Source organism: Myotis yumanensis, unplaced genomic scaffold (assembly GCF_028538775.1).
Source record: "Myotis yumanensis isolate MYYU_CA2020_CCGP unplaced genomic scaffold, mMyoYum1.0.hap1 SCAF_6, whole genome shotgun sequence".
Taxonomy (NCBI): Eukaryota; Metazoa; Chordata; class Mammalia; order Chiroptera; family Vespertilionidae; genus Myotis; species Myotis yumanensis.
The window spans coordinates 68,933,510-68,959,707 of NW_027223757.1; the positions used below are offsets into that span (position 1 = coordinate 68,933,510).

Genomic DNA, 26,198 nt, shown 5'->3' on the forward strand with positions numbered 1-26,198 from the left:
ATACATTTCCTAGAATATGGATTAAATAAACATAGGTGAATAAAAGGGTTCTAGAGGTGTGCATGACATAATATTTCTATGTGAATGCATAGATTTTATAAAAGTAAATTTTTATTATATTGCTTCATTCTTAAGGCTGTATCTTAGTGCACCTCATAAAGTTAACCCATATTTTTTTCAGTTTTTCAATTTGTTTAGATATAGGTTATTGTGTCAAGTAAACTTTTTCTAAAAAAATAATTTTAAACTTATACCAAGGAGGAAACCATTAGATGCAAAAAGGATTAAAAGCTTAGAGTTTTAAAAAGTTAGCAAATTGAATTCTATGGTATGATAAAAAAAATGGATGGAGAAATTACATTTAAAATATTTTTCTCTCTTCTCTTTATACAATTATGTAGAATTTTAGAATTTGGATATAATAGATAAATATTATTATGCATCCATAATAAATGTACTTAAACTTTTGGGCTAGTGAAAAGCCATTAAAGCCCAGATGACATGGCTCAGTAGTTTTGCATCAACCTATGAACAAGGAGGTCCAGGTTTGATTCCTACTCAGGGCACATGCCCCGGTTGTGGGCTTGACCCCCAGTGGGTGGCATGCAGGAGGCAGCCAATCAATGATTCTCTCTCATCATTGATTTTTCTATCTTTCTCTCTGAAATCAATATGTATATATATATATATATATATATATATATGTTTAAAAGCCTTTAGATATATTTATTGTGATTAGTACATAGGATTAATAAAAGTGATTATTTTCCATCTAGTTAATTTGGTTATGCAAAATGTTCAAACATGGTAGATAGCTGAAACTGGACGCTTGGATTCTTACATCAGCAAAAGCCAAATAGGACTACTAAAAAAATTATCAAAACATTAATGCCCTGGCCAGGTTGCTCAGTTAGTTTGAGCATCATCCTGTACACCAAAAGTTTACAGGTTCGATTCCTAGTCAGGGAACATACCTAGATTTTGGGTGAATTAGATCCCTGGTCAGTCAATGTTTCTCACATTGATACATCAATGTTTCTCTCTCTCTCTCTCTCTCTCTCTCTCTCTAACTCTCTAAAATAAATAAAAAACATTTTCAGGTAAGGATAAAAAACTAACAAACAACCAAAAATAACCCAAAAAACATTAACAACAACAAATAAAACTAAGGAGTGATAGACACTTTTCAATTACTGATTTGGCAGGAATTACATTCAATTTCAATTGCTAAAGCATAATTCATTTTTGAAGTTATTTGTCAGATTAAAAGACAAGTGATATGTACAACGTATATTGTTAAGTAGGATAAGGCCTTAGGTGTAGACAGGCAATGAACCAGAGAAGACAGAAAAAGTGAGATAGAATTGAATACAGTATTGAGAAAGAGAAGGGATTATATTTATCACATACATCACATATGTCACATGATTTTGTATAAATATACTAGAGGCCCGGTGCACAGATTTATGTACAGCCTGACCTGTGCCCTCTCACAATCTGGACACTCGGGGGATGTCTGACTGCTGATTTTGGCTCAATCCTTGCAGGCCAGGCCAGGGTCCCCACCGGTGCAAGAATTCATGCATTGGGCCTCTAGTATGCATATAAGATCTTCAGTTAATCTCTTCCTGCTCTCCCCCTCCCACCTTCCCTCTGAGATTCATCAGTCTGTTCCATGTTTCCATGCCTGGTGGTCACTGCATGTCATAGCTACCGGTCAAACAGTCGCTTAGGCTTTCATATATATAAATATTCTGGCATCTCAATAAAAATGTACTCAAAAAGTTTATATATTTTGATATTCTATATATGTTGTCTCTTTGCTTTGAAAAAAGGGATTAGGAAAGATGGTCTAATAGGCTCAAAAGCTGAAAATTTTATAGTTTGAAATAAAATATACTAAAATATTAATCTTGATTAGAGTAGAGAGTCCTAGCATAAGAGAATTAAGGTGGTCCACTTAGCAAAATGTTTTCCTCAATATACAGAGAATCATAGAGAATATTTTGTGAAATTTTCTTTATACCATAAAAATGTTAATGTTAATACTGTAAGTGGTCAGGTATTATGCACATTTCTTAAAGTATCTCCTTCAAAATGTACTATGATGTTATTAAGTGATATTTTTTATCTATAGACCCCCCCAAAAAAAGAGAGTCAGAATTATTTAGTAATTTGCTTAAAATCAGTTAGTTTAGTGTATGAGAGGGTTAAAACCCAGCCCCCTCTTCAAACCAACCTTTTCACTAAGCTGCACAGCATTCAGCTCTCTTCCCGTGAGTAGTCTTTGTAGCAGAAAATAAATCCCACTTAATACCACTTGTGTATGTTCTTTTTATATAATCTCCTTTCTTGTGAAGAAGAAATAGAATAAATTAAGTAATCTCTAAATTAGGTAAGTTTATTTTGAAATCCACCCCATACCTATTTAAAATCAAAAGTAGCTTCTTCATTTCAAATCCTCAAAGCCAAAATTAATTGTGTGAAAATGTATTTAAGACAAACTTTAACAGTAGGATCTGAAATTAATAAGAACATGTATAGAGATAATATATTAAAGAATTGTGACTCTAATGTACAATGAGAATATGTATGTCTGAAAAGCTTCAATACAATTTTTAGTAATATGCATAGAATTAGTGGCCTTCTAATTAAATTGCATTTATTTAAATTTCAGATCCAGACAAATGAGCCCTTACTTGCATGAATACTACTAAAATCTATTATTACTTGTGTTATTATTACTTATTTTCTGTAGCTTAGATTAATTATTTAAAATGTCTTCTGATCCTATGAATATAAGAAAAATCTTTCAGAAATGAACTTGAGGATTGACATCAGATTCAATATTTAATTTAGATATAATTAATATTATTAATATTAAGGAAACATGCATATTCTTGTATTCATTTTCACAAGCAATGTAAAACTGTAATTTTTATCAGCATGAAGTCTTAAATAGCTCTTTCAAAGATGAATAAATAACCTGAGGTTCTTAAATTTTAGAATGCATAAGAATTTGTTCAAAATTTAGAATTCTCAGCCCATATAACCCAAACCTGGTATTTAAATTAATAGGTCAGAGATCGGACTGAGTAATTTGACACTTTATAGTAAGATATAGATATTTAGATCAGGTGTTTCATGAATCACACTGAGAAATACTGAGCTAGGCTGTGCCATAAACAAGGGGCTTTCATGATTGGGAAAATTATAGTCTTGTAGGATTAAGAAGAAATCACAATGCTGTTCGTGGTTTTACAAAAAAAAAAAAAACAAAAAAAAAACACAAAACAAAACATATGCACGCTTAATTATATTTTAATGATAAGTTTAAGAAAAATCAAATTAGCACTGAGTGTATTGGCATTCTTATTCCTTCATTAATTTATTTAATTATTTATTGAGTTTCTATCATATTTGTTCTAGGCACTGGTCACAGAGGTATAGTGGAGAACAAGAGAGTTGGGGTACCTGTGTTGACAGAGCTGTCCATCTCATGGGAAAGATTGCCAAATCCCTGTCAAAAAGCAAGCAAAAATGAAACAAAATAATATAAGGAAAATAAACCAGGTTTTCTGTTACAAATTAGTAGTATTTTACCGTGAATTCTGTCACATAAGAGAAGAAAATCTCAGTGAGAGCCTCTATGAGGAAATTATAATTAGTTCTCCCAGAGAGCAATTTTAACAGCTTCATAGATCTCTTTTGTCTTGGCCTTGCTAGATCATTCCTTACAAGGCCTGAGCAGGGTTCATGAAATAGCATTTCTGAATGTTTTTGCAAAGGTCAATACATTTTTATTGGTCTTAGTGCCCTTGTCTCTACAAATAAGATAATTTGGGCTAGGTGCACATTTAGTTCCTTCCAGTTTTACCATTCTATATATGTATGAATGTATGTATTTTGTTTACTTTACTATTTCACAAACATCATGTTTAAATAGTTTTAAGGGGAAAATACCAGTGCTCCTCAGAATATTATGCATTATAATGATAGCAATATAATTTTTCAAAATATGTAAAGCATGCCATAATTTACACAATTATGATCTGCCAATACAGAACAGTTGAAGGACTAAATTAGTTTTTTGAGTAAATACTAAAAAAACTTTTTTATTTCATTGCACTGTATTCATGATTTTTAAAATAGGGTACTTTCATAGTATATTTTCAAATAAGAATTTTAGTAATTGAAGAAATCTCTTCATGGACTCTCTTAAATAAAAAAGATCAATAACAAATACATATAGTGTCAAAATATAGAGTGAAAGTGTTAAAAATTAAAAGTTTTTTTACACAAATGATGAATATAATAATACATTTAAAAATATATATGCTAAAGAATAGTGAACAATGAATAAATCTTATAAAAGCTAATATTATGCTATGTATTAAACATTGACACTCACAAATACAAATAAAAATAGCATGAGGCAGAAATATGATCAGCAAAGCACACCTTTCATACTGCTCCTAGGCTCAAAAAATGAAACCTAAGAAATCAAGTTTTAGTAAGTTAATTAATATTGCCATTATTTCAAAAGCATGTATTTAGTTCATAGAATATGTTAAACGCTTTATATATTTTGGAGCTACATAGGTGAAGAAGAATTGTCCATTAGACAGTTATCTATCTTCCTGGTGAAGCAAAGGAATCCTATATAATAAAACCCTAATATGCAAATCAACCGAAGGTGGAATGACTGGTCGCTATGACACACACACTGACCACCAGGGGCAGACTCTCAATGCAGGAGCTGCTGTGACATGCACAGAGAAACAGCACCATGGACCTGGTGCCCACAAATCAACACTCGGCTTCTCCCAAGTGGGACACAGGCCCCGCCACGACCCTGGAGTGACAGCCCATGCTGCTGAGACCCCATGGTGCAAAATGCAGCCCACAGCCCAGCCCAGCCCAGAAATGGTCACTGTAGGCGTTAGGTAATGATGTCATGTAGCAACACTTGGCTTCCTCTCCCTAGTGACGATTAGCCTCCTTGCAGTTTCTTCAGCCCAGGAACACGACTTGCTTTATAGCCAGGTGGAAACATTTCACACTGTAACCAAATGTCTGTGAAGCATTTTCCTGTGCCTCATCTCATTTGATCCTCACAGAAGTCCTGGGGTAGGTAGATAGGAGACTCAGTGGAATCCTATTTTCTTTTCATTAACCCGAAAATGGAGATTTAGAAAGCTTGGATAGTTGACCCAATTGACAAGAAGAAAGAAATGGTGGACCTTGAAAATGACTTCAGGTTTTCTCACTGCACAGAATATAGTCAAACACTGCTGCAGTTAAATATTTTACCCTTTTTCTCCCTGCATGATCTACAATAATAATGTGATTCGTGTTGATATTTACTGCTGTGTTGCTGACAATTACCTGAAAGAGAAGTTGGGGTGCTTCACTGAGCTGGAAAAAGTTTAGCCACATCCGAAAGCAGGTCTAATTAAGCAAGTTTGTTCTATATCTATAAAAGGCTAAGTTGACTCATGCATACGCGATACATATAAAGACCTCACTGGCGCCAATCGCATGTGTGTGTTTTGATCTGTCATTGTCGGTTGTGAATTTGGTTGACACTTCTATCATAGAGAAAGGGCAAATAGCGATATTAAAATATTTCTTCTAATTAATTTCCTTTCAATGTGCATGGATTCGTGCACTGGACCACTAGTATAAAATAATATCATTAAATCTTTAGAATGGTTTTTAAAAGATATAAGTGCTTCCAGTGCACAAGGACATATTGTTAATAAATCAGAGCTTTTACTTTATGTATCAGCTCAATGAGGATGTTTTAGGAGAAGTGGGAAAGGCTCATTTGAGAGTAGAGAAAATTACATGTAAGCCATAAAGTAAAAGACATCATAAGAATTCATATCTTCTATATCATATTTCTCAACATCTATTCTCTGGAATATATATATTTATTTATATTTATAGGTATTCTAAATGGATAGAATGTTCTTTTCCTGAAAAGTTTATAAAATGTATTAAATAAAAGTCAAAAGTTTTATTTTACTTATGGACTTCCAGGTTGTTTATATACTAGCATGTGTTGTAAATCTCCAAGATAGGGTATGTTATTGAATTTGGGAAACATTTTAATCACATTTTATCTTGGGAACCTATATCCATAGAACACTCCTATTGTACTGAGGAATGTTTGGGAGACATTAGCCTAGACCCGTGTACTGCAAACCGCGGCTCACGAGCCACATGCGGCTCTTTGGCCCCTTCAGTGTGGCTCTTCCACAAAATACCACGTGTGGGCGCGCATGTACAGTGCGATTGAAACTTCGTGGCCCATGCACAGAAATCGGTATTTTGTGGAAGAGCCAGTATTTTGTGGAAGAACCACACTCAAGGGGCTGAAGAGCCGCATGTGGCTCGCGAGCTGTGGTTTGCCGTGCCGCAGTTTGCTGACCACTGGTCTAGACTAACTGCAGATCTAAAAAATTGCTTAAAAGAGAAATGGAACTGTCTTCTCACCCTTATTTCAAGACTAGGAGCCCAGCGCACGAAATTGCGCAGCCTGCCCCCACACCTGCTGCACGGCCTTGACACCTGAACCTCTCCATGAGAGCTTCAGGGTGCCTGACCCAGCCCCACGACCCCTCTGGCCTTCTCTGGCCACTTCAAGTCCCGCCTTCAGCCCCTGAGTTGCCTGGGGCTGGTCCTGCCTTCTCTGGGCGCCTCCCTGCTTCCACCCTGTCTCTGGAGCAACACGGTGGCTCCGCCCCATCATGGAGCTGGAGAAGAGCTTGGAAACCTCCCACCTGCTGCGCTGTGCTCCTTCCCCAGGTAGGGGAGTGGCAGGGCGCTCTGAGTGTGAGTGGTGGGTGGCGAAGGACTGGTGAGGGGGGCACTACGGGCTCTCACCCCTGCCCTCCTGGGCACGGGCCTCCTCCGGGCACCTTCCCGCTTCCACCCCGTCTCCGGGAGCAATGCCCCACTGCGCATGCACAGGCAGCCTCCTCCTTAGTGGTCATGACTGTGACACCGTTAGGACCAATTAGCATATTACCTCTTCATATAAATATATATATAGATTACTTAGGCTTCTATTCTGCCATTGATCTTTAATCAGTATTACACCAAAATACCATAATTTCTTAATTACTGTAGACATATAAAGTTTACATCTCTAAATAGCTGGTAAGATCTGTCTCCATTCTTGCTTAATTCAAAGCTGTCATGGCTATTCTTGACTCTGCCTTTGAGTATCAAGTTGTAGGTATTTAAATAGAATTTTATTAAATTTGTAGGTTATATTTAGGAGGTTATATTTGTAGATTATATTTAGGAGAATACTTATTGTCAATATTAAATATTATATCCCACTCTACTTCTCCATTTATTTTTTATTTTGTAAGAAAGATTCATAATTATCACTATATTGCTTTCCAATTGTTTGAAAATATTTTTTTGAATTCTTTGCTAAATTTATATAAGAATTTCTGCTTCATGTGTTGATATTTTATCCAGCAAACTTGATGAACACTATTTTTCCAAAATATTGTGTTTTACTACATGGGTATACTATATAGAATAGGGTCTCCCAACCATCTGTAGTGGAACGCTGCTGTGTCAGAAATGAAAATGGGTTACAATTGTGGTAGGATATTGATCCTATTCCTTTAGCAATTTCTATGTATCCCCTGAGATGAAAAGTGCTGGGAAGCATGAAACAGACAATGGCGGAACACTGTTGTGTCACAAATGGGTTACAATTGTGGCAAGATATTGATCTGATTTCTTTAGCAATTTCTGTGTATCCTGAGATGAAAAGTGTTGGGAAGGACTGAACAGACAATCATAACATCATTTGTTCTCTTTTTCTTTTTTCTTTTTTTTATCATCACATTGTTCTGCTTGAGTCCTTTAGTACAACATTCAAGAGAGATGCATTGATTGCAGTCTTCCTTCTCGTGTTCCTAATTTGAGAAAAAAATGTTTATAATGCTTCACCATTCAAAATGATGTGTTGTTGATGATTAGTAAATATCCAGTATCAGGTTTAGAAATGTGCCTATAATTTGGAATCTTCTGGTGATTAGAGTCAGAGCATGTGGAATTTTATTAAATATGTTTTCCCTGCATTGAATAAGATGATCCTATAAGGTTTTGTTTCATTAATCTCCTGTTGTGGTCAATTAGATTAATAGTATTCTTTGCTGCTATACTCTTATAGATTTGTTCATTTTGCATTTTTAGTAAAATGCTATATTCAGTGTGAGAATATTTAATTAATCTTTTTATTTAGAAATGATTATAGATACCCATGTAGTTGTAAGAAATACAAACTCTATAACAGCATGGACCCTCTGAAAAGAACAACTACAATTTTCACTTACAGGAGTAAAGAAGGACATTAATGTGGGAAAAATACCTAGAGAAAGAGATAATTTCAAATAGGATAAACATTTTGACCCAATAAGTTAAACAGATATGATTTTTATAAAATACAATGTAAAGATAATATGGCGAAATCATACCTAAAAAAGAAAGCTGACTTAGTGGATAACAAAAATTTAAGTGGAGACAAATGAGTTAAGAAAGGAATATTTAAAGTAAAAGTAAATTAAAAATATATTTTATAAGCATAACCAATGGACACACACACTAGGGGGGTAAGGGTATGTGCTGGGGGGTGGGGGTAGCTGGAGAGAGGTCCATGGGGGGGAAAGGAGACATATGCAGTACTATATGTAATATTTTAAACAATAAAGAATTTTAAAAAATAAAATATTCTAAAGTTGAAAATATATATATATTTAAAATATAAACATAAAGTTAGAATTATCACCTCACCACCCTCCATAACATCAAAAAAGTAGTATACAATTTATATTTGAGAAATATAGCAGAAATTGGGGGAGAAAAGAAAATGTAAAAGCAAACATTCAAAATAATAAATCAGACTATTTTAAAAGTTAATAAGGGCAAAGATATATCTTATAAGAGCTGGTCAGTATAAATGTCTGAGCCCAATAACTTCTATAATTAAATTTTGGCAATTTAAAATATTTCATACCTTTTATTTTATTTTTTTTCTACTCTTCTTTAATTCATATTTCAAACTTAATAAATTAAACTAGTTTAGCCTAAAATTAATCGTATAAATGTCCTCACTGAGAACATATATAGGGCAGATTAATTTGCAATTCAAGGTTTTTTATTGTATCACTTTCAGTCATTATTCATATACAAAAATAATGTTTTCCGGCCCTTTTGAAAGAATAACCACAGAATTCAACATTACCTTTGTAATCAAATATGCATTTATGCAACTAAAGGTTTTGTAAAGGACTAAGACAATTGGTCAAAGGAGAGTTTCATAATTGAATTGCATGTTTAATTACATTACCCATTCAATTTTCATTGGTTATACATGTCCAGAGTAACACTCTTAGATACAAGATACCAAAAAAAGAAAAACAACCTCTTTTTAAATTTATGATTAACATTTGTGGCATGAATTTCATTTGACTGGAAAAAGGTAGAGTAATAGTTCATATGCATTTGAAAGGCAGAAAAGGCTTCCCTGCTTTTATTAATAATAGCTTCATGTGAGGGTAGTTGAAGACATATTTCTACCATCTCAGACAGAGGTGAGGGATGCATTATCTATACATGCCTAAATTAATATATAGCATATCATCTGAATACTAGAGTATTTGAATATGACTGTGATAGAAACAAAATTTTAAAATTTTTATAAATTTAATATATGCATCCCCAAAACTTCTTCTTTAAAAAGTATATTTCTGTTCTGATTGATGGAAAGATGTAGATTTGGCCCTGGCTGGTGTGGCTCAGTTGGTTAGGCATGATCCAGTGCACTGAAAGTTTGCAGGTTCCATTCCAGGTCAGGGCTCAATCCCCAGTAGGGGGCAAGAAGGAGGCAGCCAATCAGTGTTGTGCTCCCACATCAATGTCTCTCTCTCTCTCTCTCTTTCTCTCTAAATGTAAATAAAAAACCTTTTAAAAAGATATGGATTTGATCAAATATAAACCATAAACTCTTTGTTAAACATGGAAAACTATTTTAAGAACAAGATGATTGCATGTATTTATTATTGTGTATTCAAAACAGATTTTGGTGGCCCAGGGAATTGTTGGAAATAAAAATTCTCAATATTTGGTACCAAAAGCAGACCCAGTGAATCATGAGCTTTGGAAATGAGTTCCAGCTATCTGTTTTAATAAGCCCTCCAGTGACTCCGAGGTTAGCTAACATGTGATTTCCAATGACATAAGCAAAACCTAGAAACAAGGAAGAACTTCTTCCTGTCATATATAATAGAAGTTATTTTTAACCAGTTATGTGCCTTTTAATTTTGTGCATGAATTTAATCACTCATACTTTTGAATTACATTTAACTTTTGAATACAAAGTTTTCACAAAATCCCACATAAATGCAACATTGATCAAGATATTGCTAGCATCCCAGAAATCCTCTTCCTAACTCTTTCCCTGTAATTATCTCCCATCCCTTGCTCCCAAAGATAAACACTGTCCTAAATTTTTATAATTGTTTTGTTTTCCTTCAGTTGCACAATATATGAATGGGATTTTATAGTATATTCTATATTCTGTTTATATTTTTAAAGTTTATGTTATGTTTGTGAGTCTCATCTATATTGTTCAGTTTAGCTTTAGCTAAACACATGGTTTTGGGATTTTTTTTTATAGTATAAACATACCGAATTATATAATTATTCTAATGAAGATGAACATAGTTTAGGCAATTTCCAGTTTGTGTCTATTCTGAATGATGCTTTTATAAGCTTTTCTGTATTTGTCTTTTATGCTCCTTTTTGAGGATGACACATACCTATATGCATTTATGCAAACAAATAAATGTTTATATACATATTTGGACTTTATAGTCATGATTTATATATCCACTAAATATTAGTTAATAATAACACATTGTTTCCAAAGAGAATGTAATTTACACTATTATCAATGTATGAAACTTCCCTTTGCTCTATATGCACACCCCACTCTGCCTGTCACCTATTTTTATTTCAGCCACTCTGGCAAGTATAACTCAGCATTTAATTTTGATTTAATTTTTATACCTGTGTTTACTAATAAGACTCAATGTTTATTGAGCATTTTATATATAGTGTTTGTATAACATGTTCTTATATATCATATATGAAATTTACACATGTTTTATTAATTTGTAGGAGCTCCCAATGTACTCTGTATTTTCTGAATGGTCTCTTTGAATAAGATGTTCTTGTTTTTAATGAAACTTTAATGACTTTCATCATGTTTAAGAAATCTTATTTATAAAATTTTTATTGGTTTACACTCTACCTTTAAATAATACAATGTGACTGAATAATGACTATTTTTGTAAGGTGTGAGATAGGGCTTAGGACCATACTTAAAACTATTCAACTGCATTATCCTTTCTTTGTTGTGACATTATATTCGTAAATTTTCTAGGTATTTTTAGTCAGAATGAACTGAACTTAGTCTTTTTTCCCCTTTACTTTTATTGTTGACACTATTACAGATATCCCCATTTTCCCTTTCTCCACCCAATCCCCACCTCCTCTTCCCTCTGGCCATCACCACACTGTTGTCTGTGTCTATGGGTGATGCATGTATGTTCTTTGCCTGATCCCTTCACCTTCTTTCATCTAACCCCCACCAACAGCTGTCAGTCTGATGCATGTATCCATGCCCCTGTTTCCAATTTCTTCTTCCATATCTTTTGTTCATTAGATTCTATATATAAGATCATATGGTATTTTTCTTTCTCTCACTGGTTTATTTCACTTAGCATACTGATCTCCAGGTCCATCCATGTTAATGCAGAAGGTAAGATTTCCTTTTTCATTACAGTCACATAGTATTCCATTCTGTAAATGCACCACAGCTTTTTTATTCACTCATCTATTTGGTTATTTTTATTACTACTTATCAATCTTAGTTAATTTTTTTTGAAAAATTTGAATTTATTGTGGACACATTGGTTAATAAATTTAAATTTAATTGCTCATATTTTATTTAAGCTCCTTCTATCCTTAGTCATGAGACTGGAATTTAATGTATGCTTAGTAAGGTATTTGCTATCAAGTTTTGAATAGCTTTGTGAGATGAGATTGGAAGATTTACTTTATCCTGTTTAGTGGTAGAGAACCACTAGCCACTTATGGTTGTTGAGCACTCAGAATTTTTCTATCTCAAATTGAAATGTGATATCAGTTCAATATATACACTTTCCCACTTTGGATTTTGAAAACAGTATAATATGTAATATATAATGTTAGTAATCTTTTATAATAATGCTTTGAAATAATTTTATTTTTGATCTATCAGGGTAAATTAAATGTATTATTAAAATTAATTTCACTTCCTTTGTTTTTTTAACTGTGGCTACTAGAAAATTTAAAATTACATGTGAGATATATTTCTGTTGAATAGGACTATTCTGAAACACAATGAATACAATTTTGCATGTTTCACATATTTTAAAGATTCAAATAATTCAGTCTCCTTGTACTTTTTAAGTATAGTTCTGATTATTTACTTGACAAATTTTATTTTATGTACTGGCATATTCAATCATTCTATATTTATTTGGAATAATTTGATACATGCTTTTCAGTTTTAAATTTTTACTGGCATATATATTTAGCTACATTTCAATACATATAATCAAATATATATATGTTTAATTTATATAAATTATAAATTTAATTTTCTTAGTGTCAAGTCAAAATATTTCACTTTTTGATAAGTATGATCAAAGTAATGAAGGGTTTTTTTTTAATGAAACATCTCCATGTTTTGATTTATTAACCCATAAATTGTATATTTCTACCCTATTTCTGCAACAGACACTAGTGATTGCCCTATTTTCAACTTTTCTTTTGAAATACTCTTTTCATATGTGTGATATAATTTCTCTGTTTTCTCAGTCTTACTGAGAAATGTCATGTGTCTGGTATTGTTCATTGAGGTGCTTTTAGGCAGATTAGGCAGATCCCTGTTCAAATTTTAAGGCTTTAATGAAACATGATAATGAAATTAAATATAAAGAGGCTTTGCTCTGCTACCTAATTGGAGGTATACAAATTGTTACCAGGAAGCAGGTCTTATTGTTGCCGGAGAAATTAGTGGGTCCTATTTCCCCGACACTAGTGGGAGTGGGGTTCCTACTATATCTTTAGAATATGAATTTTCTAACACTCACATGGGAGAATGAATTGTTTTTATTGGTGTGGCATTATATTTTTTGGGTTGCAAAGTCACACTGTCCTTAAACCCGTCCTGAAAAAGATGTAGTTAGAGGTTCAGCAGAGCCAATAGGAGGGCCGTGTCCAGAGGGTCTGTTCCATGGTGGAGGTGAGTTCTGTACAGCATTAGGCTAATCACAGCCATTAGTCCATTGTGTGGAGTCCTCATGGCTGTGGGCCACATGGATGAGTGCAGAGTATGGGAGGCCCACAAGCCAGGGGTCGGGGCAAGCACTAAGAAAGAGGCAAAGGGGAGCCTCTTATGTTCAGAAGCTTAAGTATCAACTCTTTCAGAGCTTGCAGTAGCCACACCTACTCCCCTACTTTGGCCAATGCCCAAGTCCTAGGTGTGACTGACAGGAAAGCACCTTCCCATGTCACACAGACCTGGTCTACTGTCCATTCCCTTCCCTCAGTGATGTGTGGGGAGTAGACCTGGAGAGTGTTAACTGCAGCTTCCTGGCAAAGACGTATAAATGGCATGCCTGTTTTATCTAGTCTCCCCTTTGCTCCTTTCCTGTTACTAATAACCAGGTTATTATAATGGCATCATTAATAGTATTAAGAGAAGATCTCCAATTTGCTGCTGCTGTTCAAAATTAGTTCTCTAATTGAAAATTTATTTTCTCTATTAGAAACTCTTGCATTTATTAATGGAAACTTTGGTTGATGGACAGAATTTAACCTCATGAATCCTAACATAAAATTGCACATTAAGATACTTTTCAGTACACCCTAAAGTCTGATTTGGATTGCACCACATAACGTATTTCTTTCCATACCCTAACCTAACCTTCTTGATTTCTGACTACTTCTGCTTAGAGTTTAGGTGTGTGAATGGATTTATGTTAGTGGCCATACTCACTTAACTCTTATGTGCTTTTTTTGGTTCTATGCATAATGCAAATGTCTTTAGGTACTTCCCTAAATCCAGTCTTGCGTTTTGTGCTTCTTACAGATATTCCTCAAAGTTTATAATGAATGATTTAAGGATGGTGTATTTCTTAAACTATCCTCCCTGTGCCTAAGTTACCTAGTTCATAATGAATGTTTTAATTAGCGTGGGCTGCCATAACAAAAATAACATAGACTGGGTGTTTTATAAACAACATTAATTTATTTCTCACATTTCTGTAGGCTGGAAGTCTGAAATCAGGGTGCCAGCATGACCAAGATCAGGGGAAGACCCTTTTCTTGTATCCACGTATGGTATCCTCTTTATATGTCTCTTTATGTTCAAGGGCAGAGAGGAAGCAAACTCTCTCATGACTTTTATAAGGATACTGATCCCATTTATGAGGTCTCTAGCTTCATGCCTCCTCCAATCCTAATTGCCTCTCATAAACCCTTACCTCCTAATAGCAGCACTTTGGAGGCAGGGTTTCAACATGGGAATCTTGGGGAGACACAAACATTTAGTCAATATCAATGGGCGTAATGACAATATATAATTCATAACATTGCTAGGTTAATACTGATAAAGTATTTTAAACAGCTGTCTTCTGTTTTTAATCATAGAAATAAAGCAAACTAAGATGCCATTCTCATAAGTTTACATATAGCAACGGTTCTCAACCTGTGGGTCGCGACCCCTTTGGCGGTCGAACAACCCTTTCACAGGGGTCGCCTAAGACCATCCTGCATATCAGATACTTTCATTACGATTCATAATAGTAGCAACATTACAGTTATGAAGTAGCAACAAACATAATAATATGGTTGGGTCACAACATGAGGAACTGTATTTAAAGGGCCAGAACGTTGAGAACCACTGACATATAGTCTGTAGCTGCTTTCATGATGCAGTAACAGCTGAGTAGTTTAAGAGACGCTGTGGCCCACAAATTCTAAAATAATTACTATTTGCCCGGCTGGTGTGGCTCAGTGGTTGAGTGTCAACCTATGAACCAGGAGGTCACGGTTTGATTCCTGGTCAGGGCACATACCCAGGTGTGGGCTCAGTCCCCAGTAGGGGTCATGTAGGAGACAGCCAATCAATGACTCTCTCTCATCATTGATGTTTCTATCGCTCTCTCAGTTTCTCTTCTTCTCTTAAACCAATAAAAAATTGTATTTTTTAAAAGGTGTTGTTCTTTGCTGTAAAGGAAAGTATTAGGTATTCATCTCCTTACAATAGGCTGTGGGCTCGATCCTGCTAATTTGAGTAAAGGAACAGAGTCATGAGAGCCACACATTAGGAACTTAATGAAGTCAAAATTTGTAACTGTTACAATGTCTAACCATGCGTGGTTGAAATTGAATAACATGAGAGTTTGTTAAGGTGTATATAAAATGAATAACTCCAAATAGTCACTTCATTTTTTTCTGAAACATTAACCTTTTACACAATCACTTTTAATATAGGTGCATATTAAATATTTGTATCGAATATATTTTTTATATTGTGAAGCAATTTTTCATTTTGACAGAGTCTTAAAACTGTAATCAAACATGAGTCACAGTTAGTTGTCTTTCTTTAATTTTCCAGTGTTTGCTGCTTATTTCACTTTTCCAGTCCTTGAGCAAAGCTCCTAGCAACCATTTCTTTCTCTTCCCATAGGAATGAAAGGCAAATTGCTCTCTTATGTGGCGATGTCTTTGTGTTGCCTATCCTTCAAGTGCAATAGCTTCATTTTACGTGAAAGTAAACTAAAATGAAATTATGTGAACAAAATGTTCGACTAACTGCAGTGCATTATTTTATACAGAATTGCTTTAGAAATTATTGACACATCATTAAAGGATTGACCAAAAGAAGGATGTACTGAAATCATAATAAAACATAGCAGTCTAAAAGTGATCTTTCATTTATTGTGATATTTTAAAGATATATGCACCTCGTTAGGCTAGCAAAGCCAGTTTGTTTTATAGAAGCCCATTATGATTTCCATTAAAGTAAAATTTACTTAGATGCTTTAATAGGATTTCTGCTTAAATATCTTAGTTTAAATTACTTGAGTGTTATTTGTGTATGGTTGTGTGTACGTGCAATACTTTTATTTCTTCTTTGATATAGAAAAACTAGGAACTCAGCGCGAGATTCGAAATTGTGCTGCGCCACCCACCCTCTGGTCCAGCCCTGCCTCGCTCCCCAGGCCCCGTAGCAGCCACAGCCCCTGCAGGTCTGGTCCAGTCTCCCTCTCCAGCCCTTGAAGCAGCAATGGTCGCTGCTGATCAGGCCCTCCCCCAGCTCAGGCACTCAGAGGCCCCTGCCGCCCCGCCCCCGAAGCTGCGTGCACAACCTCCTCCTGTCCAGTCAACCTGTTAGGCGTCCCGGTTAATTAGCATATTTCTCTATTTGTGTTGTGCAGGTCTCAACCTATCAATAACCAGTGCTGTGGTTTGACTGGCCCTTGATGTTACTGTGATGAAAAGATGCCTCTAGTGATAACCATAAGGAATCTTTGTAAAAGCAAAGATTTATTACTTCCAAGATCTGGAAATTACACAGCACACCTGGGCCAGGCCTCAGGTAGCGAGAGAGAGCAGCATGCAAGATGCATGGAGTGCAGGGCTATGGGATTTTGCTTCTATTGGACTTGGGAGTAGATTCTTGGGCTCACTCTTTACTAGTGAATTTAAAACAATAGAACAATAATTTAAAGCCTGGGGAAATGAAAAACAAGTGGCCAAAATGCTCCCTTATCAAAATCATACATGATCTCAAAAACAAAAGACCCTCAGTGAGAGGGAGAGGTGGCCTGCTTCTTTATCTACTTGTGTGGTTGGCAATGTGTGTATTCAGGTAGTGCCCTTTGAAGTGGCTGCCTCATGATCAAAGCTTAAGTTAGGCTCTGGCATTACAGAAAAAAAAAACCACACTAAACTATCTGGGCTTATACTACAGTACATATACCAGGAAAATTGTTATTTCATCATGAACACCTTCTTAAAAATGGCTACTTATTGACTTACATCATACATTCTCTCTCTATAAAAAATGGTATTTTACTGATAAGAGCAATCTCACCATTATTTTAAAGCATTCTACTCCAGGACTACAACCCTTCTCTACGTTTCTCATTGATTCTAGGTTTACAAATGATATTAATTCCTTACTTTTTACAGAACCAGATACTTTGAGCCTTTATCAGATTTTTACTGTTTCTTACCTTCTTATGACATCATTTCCATCTTATGCAATTAAAATATATGGTCCATCATTATACTACTTTCCTAGGACCTCAATTTTCTTACTACTGCCTCTCTCCATTATATTCCCTTTCTGCAAAATTCCAAACCTTTTATATGTCTCTACATATTCCACACATGTGCATAAACACCTGACTATTTTTGCTTCCTTGTCTCATGTTCAATGCAATTTACTAATTTTAAAAATCCTAGAAATTGACCTGAAATCTTAGTAACTTCTTATAATTTTTACTTTATTTTTTCAATATCCTTGACAACCATTTTATACCTATCTTTTCTCAAACCTCCACCCCTTTCAGCACACTCCAATTGAGATCTTTCTTTCGAAATTCAATACAAATGCAGCAAGAGAACTGCCTGCATACCACTGACCTACACCCATATAGCTGTCTTCTCTCCTGCTGTATTGATTCCTCCTAGCTGCAGCTAATCCCTCTACTTGTGGGCAGGATCACCTGCTTTTCTCTCACCTATGCAACATTATTCTAGAAACTATCTTTTTTCTTGCTTAGATGATCACTTTTCCATCCTTGATCAATTCATCCCACTTGTTTACAAACATACTCTATACTCTGACAACCTCTAGAAATCTCCTTAGTTGTTACTTCACATTGTTGATTTTTGTAAAATGAAACTTAAAAGAGATATTTAGATCAGTGCTTCACAAACTACAATTTTATAGAAATCATTGGAAATCTTGTTAAATTGTTCTGCGGTAAGTCTGGAGTGGGGTTTGAAATTCTGCATATCTAATGAGATGTCAGTGAAACCTTGATGCTTGTGGTTCAGGGACTACACTTTGAACAGTCACATATTTTTTTCATTCCCTCTTGGCCCCATGCAAATAGATGTTTATTCCCACAACTCTCTAGAAACATCACTAATAATGGCTATTTAAATCTCCCTTGCTAAACCTAATTGCTAATTAATTCAGTGTAACTCAATGTTTTTCTTATACACAAGTCATCAAACGTCTGGTATATCTGCATTATAGATTTTTTCCAAGTAATGACTCAAGAACCCAGTCTGCTGGAATATTTCACATAAACCAAGTCGAATGTATGATTTCCAGGCATTCAGTGCAAGAGTGAGAGATGAAAGAATGGGTATTAGAACTAAAAAGCTTTAGCCAGACTGGACACCCAGAATTTCTACTAAGATGCCATTAGCTAGAACATTAGGACATATAAAGGAAGCTCAGGTAGACTTTGGAAAAGGGGGTAGCTTTACTCTGCTGCAGTTTCCCAATTCCAATCTATATGTCACTAGAGAAGGAACAGCCAGCTATCTATCTGGTTGTTGACTCCTTCTTCTCTATTTGATGTATCATTTCTGGTCATTTTGATTCTGTGGTCATTTTGATGTATCATTTCTGGTCATTTTGATGTATCATTTCTGGTCATTCTACTTTGCACCAAGTTTCCTTTTAATTTCCCAGAGTAAAAGTCCATGAGAACTTAGATTTTTGTCAAGGGCATTATAAGTAATAACGATAATAATAAATAATAATAATAATAATGAAGAAAATAATGGTTGCTAGTGTTATAAAAATGGTAGGGGAGAAGAGATGAATAAAAATATGGGATAAGGAAATCTTTATGATGATGAAATAGCTCTCTATTTTAATAGAGGTGGTGGTTACCTGAATATAAACATGATAAAATGGCAAAGAACTATATCCACATATTGTACTAATGTTGATTTCCTAGTTTTGATATTATATTATGGTTTTATAAGGTGGAACTGTACCTAGAACCTCATAATACTATCTTTGCAACTTTATGTGTATTATTTCTAAATAAATGCTAAAAATATGCACATTTTACTATTTTACTCTATGGAATACTTTGGAAAATGCCATGAAAATATCCACAAATGTATATTTCTACATTGGGAGAATGTTAATTTGTAAAAGCCAAAGCAATATATTATTTATTTATGTCTTTTTACTTTCTACATATGATACAGGACCACATACTGTTTTATCCTATAGTAAGAATATTGTACTTACGCTAACAATGAAATTATATTTTAGCCTTCTATCTTCTTTACAGAACTAATCTTGTGGACATATATAATGAAAAGAGTATGGAGTTATAATAGGGTTATGTGGCATGCACAAATTTTTATTATTAACCTGGCATTAATTAACCAACTGTGTGATGTGTTTCTAGTCACTTAATCTCTAGTAAAACTAGCTTCTTACTTTAAAGAACATACTGATAGAAAACTGGGTAATAATTGCCTTTTATAGTTTTAAGGTTTGTCTTAAGAATTTTATTTAAAAAAAAGTATAGCTGTAAGTGCTATGGAAATGTCAAGCATTACATACATATAAAGTAGAATTATTCAAACACTTACAAACATTTTTCTTTAATATAATTGCATGTCATTCTCTATATTTAATGATCTAATAGGATATTATGCTAATACATCATAACATTGAGAAACATCCATCCATTCTTCTTTATGTGACCAAAATAGTTATTCATGTACTAATACCTAAAATTAGAGGTTGATTTATTTTAATACAATAATGCCAATTATGCAGTTACTCAACATTTTATGCTGCCTTTGTGTCTTTATGGTTTAGAATTAGCACACAATTCAAACTTCAAATCAATTAACAGCATATCTTTTAAGTGGAGCTTGTTTTGGCTTGTATGCTATTGCTAATTAATTGAATTCTTTGTCCCTAAATTTTCTTGATGCTTCTGTTCACATAATAATGAATGAGTTTTACATGAAGTTTTCTTTTTTTGCAATAAACATGTAAACTTATGAGTGAAAGGGCGAGGTCTACGTCCTCCATCTTGCCCCGAATCCTCCATTTTTGGGCAGCAGCCATGTGCTCAGCAAGGAGCTTCTTCCTGGAAGCCCAAGCCTCTGGTAGCCACACCTAGGATTTCTTTAAACTAACCAAAGAAAAGCAAGGGACGTGTGCGCCATAGATACGACCACATCCTGTGTAACAAGACACCGACTTGCGCCTGGCAAATCGGCAGGGCCCACAGTCCTCTCTCCTCCCTTTACTATAAAACCCCTCTCCCCACAGAGCTGTCTCTCTCTCTGCCCCCCCCCCCCCCCCCCCACCGCCACTGCGTCGGCGAGTGTGGTGGACGGGGAACCCGAGCTAGCTCGAATAAAGACTCTAATGCTTTTGCATTGGACTCGGCTGGCTCCCTGGTGTAGTTTCTTGGGGATCCTGAAATCTGGGCATAACAATGAGCTTAGGGTTAAATAGTGAATTGGTTGAGAAGTTTATGAACTTGAATACAAAGTCTTTAAAACAAACTTCTGTAGATAATTTCTGGAGGACAAGTTGTCATTTTAGCAGGAAGTCAGATATTTCCCCATTCAGTTCTCCCCAGCACATACATATAAATTGTCTAAATCCCTACTTAGGCTACCGATAACTCAAAAGAATACATTTTCCTTTTGAAATTCAGGAGTTAAGAGACATGATGAGAGTAGTTAGGTCACTACTGCAGGTATATTTTAGTGACACTCTGATGTGCCTAATGACAACATACTGGATGCAATGTAATGCCTCTCAACTTTTCAATGAAACATGTTGATTCATCTTTTATAAAAACTGCAGTAAAACTCCAGACTTGGGACTAATATCACTACTTCATTCTATTCACTTGATTAAGGTGGGGACTAGAGAGAGGCAAGTGACTTTGCCAGGGCACAGCGTTAAGGAGGCACTCACCTTCACATCGCACGAAGTGCCGAACATGCACTTACTCAACTGCAATGCTAGACAATATATAAACAAATAACCGTGCTGTAAAACAGGTCACACTAGACCTAAATAAATTAAAATTGCACAATCTATGCTCTCCATTCCTAATGGAATTAAATTAGATATTAATAGGACATTTTTGAGAAACCTTCAAAGATTTGGAAATTAAACCAATTTCTAAAATAGCCTGAGTTAAAGAAGAGATTGCAACTGAATACATATATACAAAACATATCAAGATTTATGGAATGTAGCTAAATCAATGCTTAGAAGTAAGTTTAATTTGTAGTTCTACATTCCTACATTAAAAAAATGAAAAATTTCTCAAATCAATATCCTACGTTTTTATCTTAAATGACTAGAAAAAGAAGAGCAAACTGAACCCCAAGGAAAGGAAATGGTGAGATTAGAGCAAAAAATTATTAAAACTGAGGAGAAAATTTGATGAAACAAGATCTTGTATTTGAGAAAAATAAAATTTACATATCTTTATGATACCGAATTTTTGGACTGGGACCCGGATTCTTTGTTGGCCGAAATCGAAGAACAGATGGACAGAAAGTGGCATAGCAAAGATGGAGATTTATTGAAGAACAAGTACAGACTCCCACATGGATAGAGGGAAAGAGCCCCACAGAACTGACTCCCATGTAGGGAGGGGGAAGAGTCCCACTGGGTTCCCTTTCCCTATGGTTTATAAAGGCTGCAGATCCTGGTGCCTGATATCCCCTCTGATTGGTCAGTATTCCCCTTGGACAAGTGAGGTTCTCCCTCCTCTTTCCCTCTGGGCTTTCTTCTTTTCCATCTGAATGAAGGGCTTCCTTCCCTTTATGTTGTAAATATAGAGCTTTCTTGGCTACTTTCAGTTCCCTTATCCCATGTAAATGCAACTTTTGCTGCTCCCTTGTCTTATGGAGATGTAGCTGCACCTGGCTTCCTTATGTTATGGAAACGTACCTTCTCTCAGTCTGCAGGCCTGCGTTTTTCCATGGACCCCAATTCTAAGAAATTCCTAATCCTGCCTATGTTCCCCCTAAAATTTCTGCTTAATTTAGTTGAACTGACCAAGAAAAAAACAAAGGAAGACACAAATTAACAAAGCCAGGATTTAAAGTGAGAACATCATTAATGACCATTCATAAATAAAAAGGATTACATGGAAAAAACTATAAAAACAATATGCCAAAAAATTAGACCACTTAAGTGAACTAGACAAATTCTTAGAAAGGTGCAAGGTACTAAACTGTTTCAAGAAGAAATAGAAAATCTATACAGACCTACCAAATATTTAAAGGATTAGTATAAATCTCTATAAACTTCATAAAAATATAGAAGATGACACATTTTATGAAGCCACTATATCCTAATACCAAAACCAAGCAAAGATACAAGATAAGAAAACTAAAACACAATATCACTTAGGAATAAACATTTTAAAACTTCAAAATATGAGCTCAGCAAATTAAGTAACATGTAAAATATTTTTGTACTCTGACAAAGTGGGATTTTTTTGAAAGAATGCAAGATTGCTTTAATATCTGAAAATTAATTAATAAAATAGACCATATTATTAGCATGAAGGACAAAATCAAATAACCTTTCTAGATGCAGAAAAAAACTTTTGACAAAATCCAACAAACATCCCATATAATCCTATATAATCAAAAGCTAATATGCTAATTAGACCAAACAGCAGACCAACCTAGGACATCCTTCGGGATCTTCCCGATGAAGCTGGGCTGCAAGGGCTGGCAAAGGCTGTGAGGGGCTGTGAGGGCCAAGCCCCTTACACGAATTTTGTGCATCGGGCTTCTAGTTTATTATAAAGCTCTAGAGAGATTATAAAGAGAACAAAACTGTCTCATTCTGATCAAAAGCATCTCTGGCAATTGTCCTGTTAACATCACACAAGTGATGTCGGACTGGAAGATTTGCCCCTAAGAATGAGAACAGGACTTTGATAGCCACTTTTACTAAGTCTAATCAACATTATTCAGAATGTTCCAGACTGTTTGCTTGGGGGGAATAAAAGGTACAAGAAAATATTGACTGAAGAAGGGGAAGTAAAACAAGTCTTTATTAACAAGTTCCATAATCTCATATGTAGAAAATCCTAAGGAATCCAAAAAAAAAAAAGAACTTTGGAGTAATGAGTTTATAAAACCTGCATGATATAAGATAATATACAAAAGGTAATTATATTTCTATATCTGAGCAACAAAATTTCAAAAGTAAAGAAAATAATTTCCCTTACAATAGTATCAAATCAACAAAATGCTTAGGTATCAGTTTAATTCATTAAATGCAAAACTTTAACTGACAACTACAAAATATTACTGAGAGACATGAAAAAAATATCAAACAAATGGGGAGATATTGCATATTCATTGATTAAAACTCCATACTATTAACATGGTAATTCTTCCTAATTTTATTTATTGATTCATTGTAATCCCTATCGATATTCCTGCTGTCTTTTGTATAGAAATTCACAAATGGATACAAGACTTTATATGGAACAGCAAAGAAAAAAGGAAAATAGTTAGATGGCTTCCCAACCTAAATGTAATAATAAGTTCCATTTATCCAGACAATGTATTATTGCATAGGGATAGGTATATAGGATAGGTTGGTCAGTTGATTTTCACAATAGTGAAAGAGGAAATTAAGTGGATGAAAAAGTATTTCCAAAACATTTTGTTGGGACAATTTATACCAATATGTAAAGAAATTTATATATATAATTCCAAACATACACATATATGTGCATAGGAAATAACGTATCCTTATCTCTTACTATACCAAATTAACTCAAACACATCAGAGATATAAATAAGAGCTTAAATGATAAAATTTTTAATAAAATATAAAAGAAAATCTTTATGACCATTGTTCGTCAAAGCTTTGATATACACCAAAAAAGATGATAAAGCTATGTGAAAAAAAATGTTACAAAGTGAACTTAATAAAACGAAGTCCATTAGTAATTTGGAATTAAATGAAAACTTTCTATCCAAAAGTCGCCAACTGAGAAAATGACTAGGAAAAGCAAGGCAAAGCACAGCAAGGAGAAGATATTTTCAGGTCACATAAATCATATGAAATTATATTCAGATTATACAAGGAATACTCACTACTCAATACTAAATGAATACATAAAAAGACAAACAACACAATTTAAAATAGTGTGACATTTGAACAGACATTTTATTAAAGAGGATTACAAATGTATCATGAACATATGAGAAGATACTCAGAATTGTCAGGCTTATTAAGATGCATATTGAAACCACAAGGAAGTACTATTTCACACCCACTAGAATTATTATAAGAAAGGAGATAGACAATATCAAATGTTAGCAAAAAATGTAGAGAAACAGGATACTGTATGCATTGCTGGCGTGAATTTAAAATGGCACAGTCACTTCGCAAAAATAATCTGGTAATTTCTTAAAAAGTGATACAAAAATTTACCATACCCCTCAGCAATTCTAGCACTAGGAATCTGTCCAGGAGATATAAAATATATATCCACACAAATATTTGTGTGTGAATTCATTACTTATAAAAGTTAGCTGATAAAAAGTAAATCTTAAAGGTCTCATCACAAGAAAAAATTATTATGCATGATAATGAATATTAACTGAACTTATGCTCATTTCTCAATATTTACATCATTAAGTTGTACACCTGAAACTCATATAATATTAAATGTCAGTTATATCTCAATAAAAAGTACAAAGTGAAAACAAGCCAAATCTTCATTAACTGATGAATGGGTAAGCAAAATGTTGAATACATTGTGAATTCTCTTTGGCAGTAAAACCAACAAAGTACTGATACATGAGACAACATGAAAAATCCTTAAATTTTTTTATGATAAGCAAAATAAGCCAATCAGAAAAAACAACATATTGTACCATTCTGTTTATGTAACACCCAGAAAACGCAAATCTATAGAGACAGTATGACTAATGGTGCCTAGGACTGGAGTGGGGAACCAAGAGTCATCATAAATGAGCTCATCTTTGGGTCATGAAAATGTGCTAAATCTGGATAGTGCTGATGGTTGAAGAGCTCAATACATTTGCAAAAGTTATTGAATTATTTATTTGAAATTGATTAATCCTATGATATATAAATTATACCACTAAAATTTTGGTAAAGAAAAGGTTCCATGAACTCTAGAGACTTTTTCTATCATAAGTTTTGCTACATATCTATGTTCATATTTTATTTTTGTGTGTGATCTTTTAAGGTCCATTCTGTGAAGAGTCAATGGAGTGTTGTGTCTCTTGGTCTTGTTGGAAAAGGGGAATTTGCCAAAATGAAAGCTCTGCTTACATTTGTAAATGTGCAGAAGGATTTCTCAATCAAGACTGTAAAATTGATGACAAGAAGTGTTCATTAATACCATGTCATAATGGTAATGGCTGCAATGATATTTCAAATGTAAGTTTGAATCTAACATACAAGAGAGTGGTTTTAAAACATTTTGACAGTTACCAAACTATTTCAAAATTACAAAATTTATAGTTTTCATTATTATAAATTTTCAAGCTCACGGTATCTATGTTTCTTATTTAAATTTCCTATTTTAAATGGAAACCCCAATTCCAAAAGCACTATTTAGTTTCATTTTCGCTCTTGCATCAAAATTATCCCCTATAAACAATGCAATTTTGTAAACTTTTAAATTTTAATTTATTGGTTTTTAAATTTTTAAAATTATTTGCTTGTTTGATATTTTTAAATTATAACTTTTAATTTTAACATTTAAATAAATAATATTAAAAATAATTAATAGTTCCCACAAATCACTCTTATTTTAGTAATATTTTTATTTGAATTCATATTTAAATCTTAAAGCTTTCTTTACTCACATGTGTGGTAGTTATGCGGGCTGTCAACTGGGACCTAAGCTGGAGCCATCAGCCAGAACCTTATCTAACTACCCTGAATGGCTTGGGGACCAGGTTCCAAAATATTAGATTGACACTGTATGGCTTTTAAATTTGTGTTT

General features: G+C 34.2%; 1 protein-coding gene across 1 annotated transcript in view; it reads left to right on the forward strand.

Moving 5' to 3' along the window:
• Positions 1-26,198, forward strand: part of EYS (eyes shut homolog) — a 1,239,289-nt gene that overhangs the window by 40,095 nt on the left and 1,172,996 nt on the right. Inside the window, 1 exon segment of the mRNA XM_070419099.1 lies at positions 25,434-25,627. Within this exon segment, the coding sequence (XP_070275200.1) occupies positions 25,434-25,627 (194 nt within the window).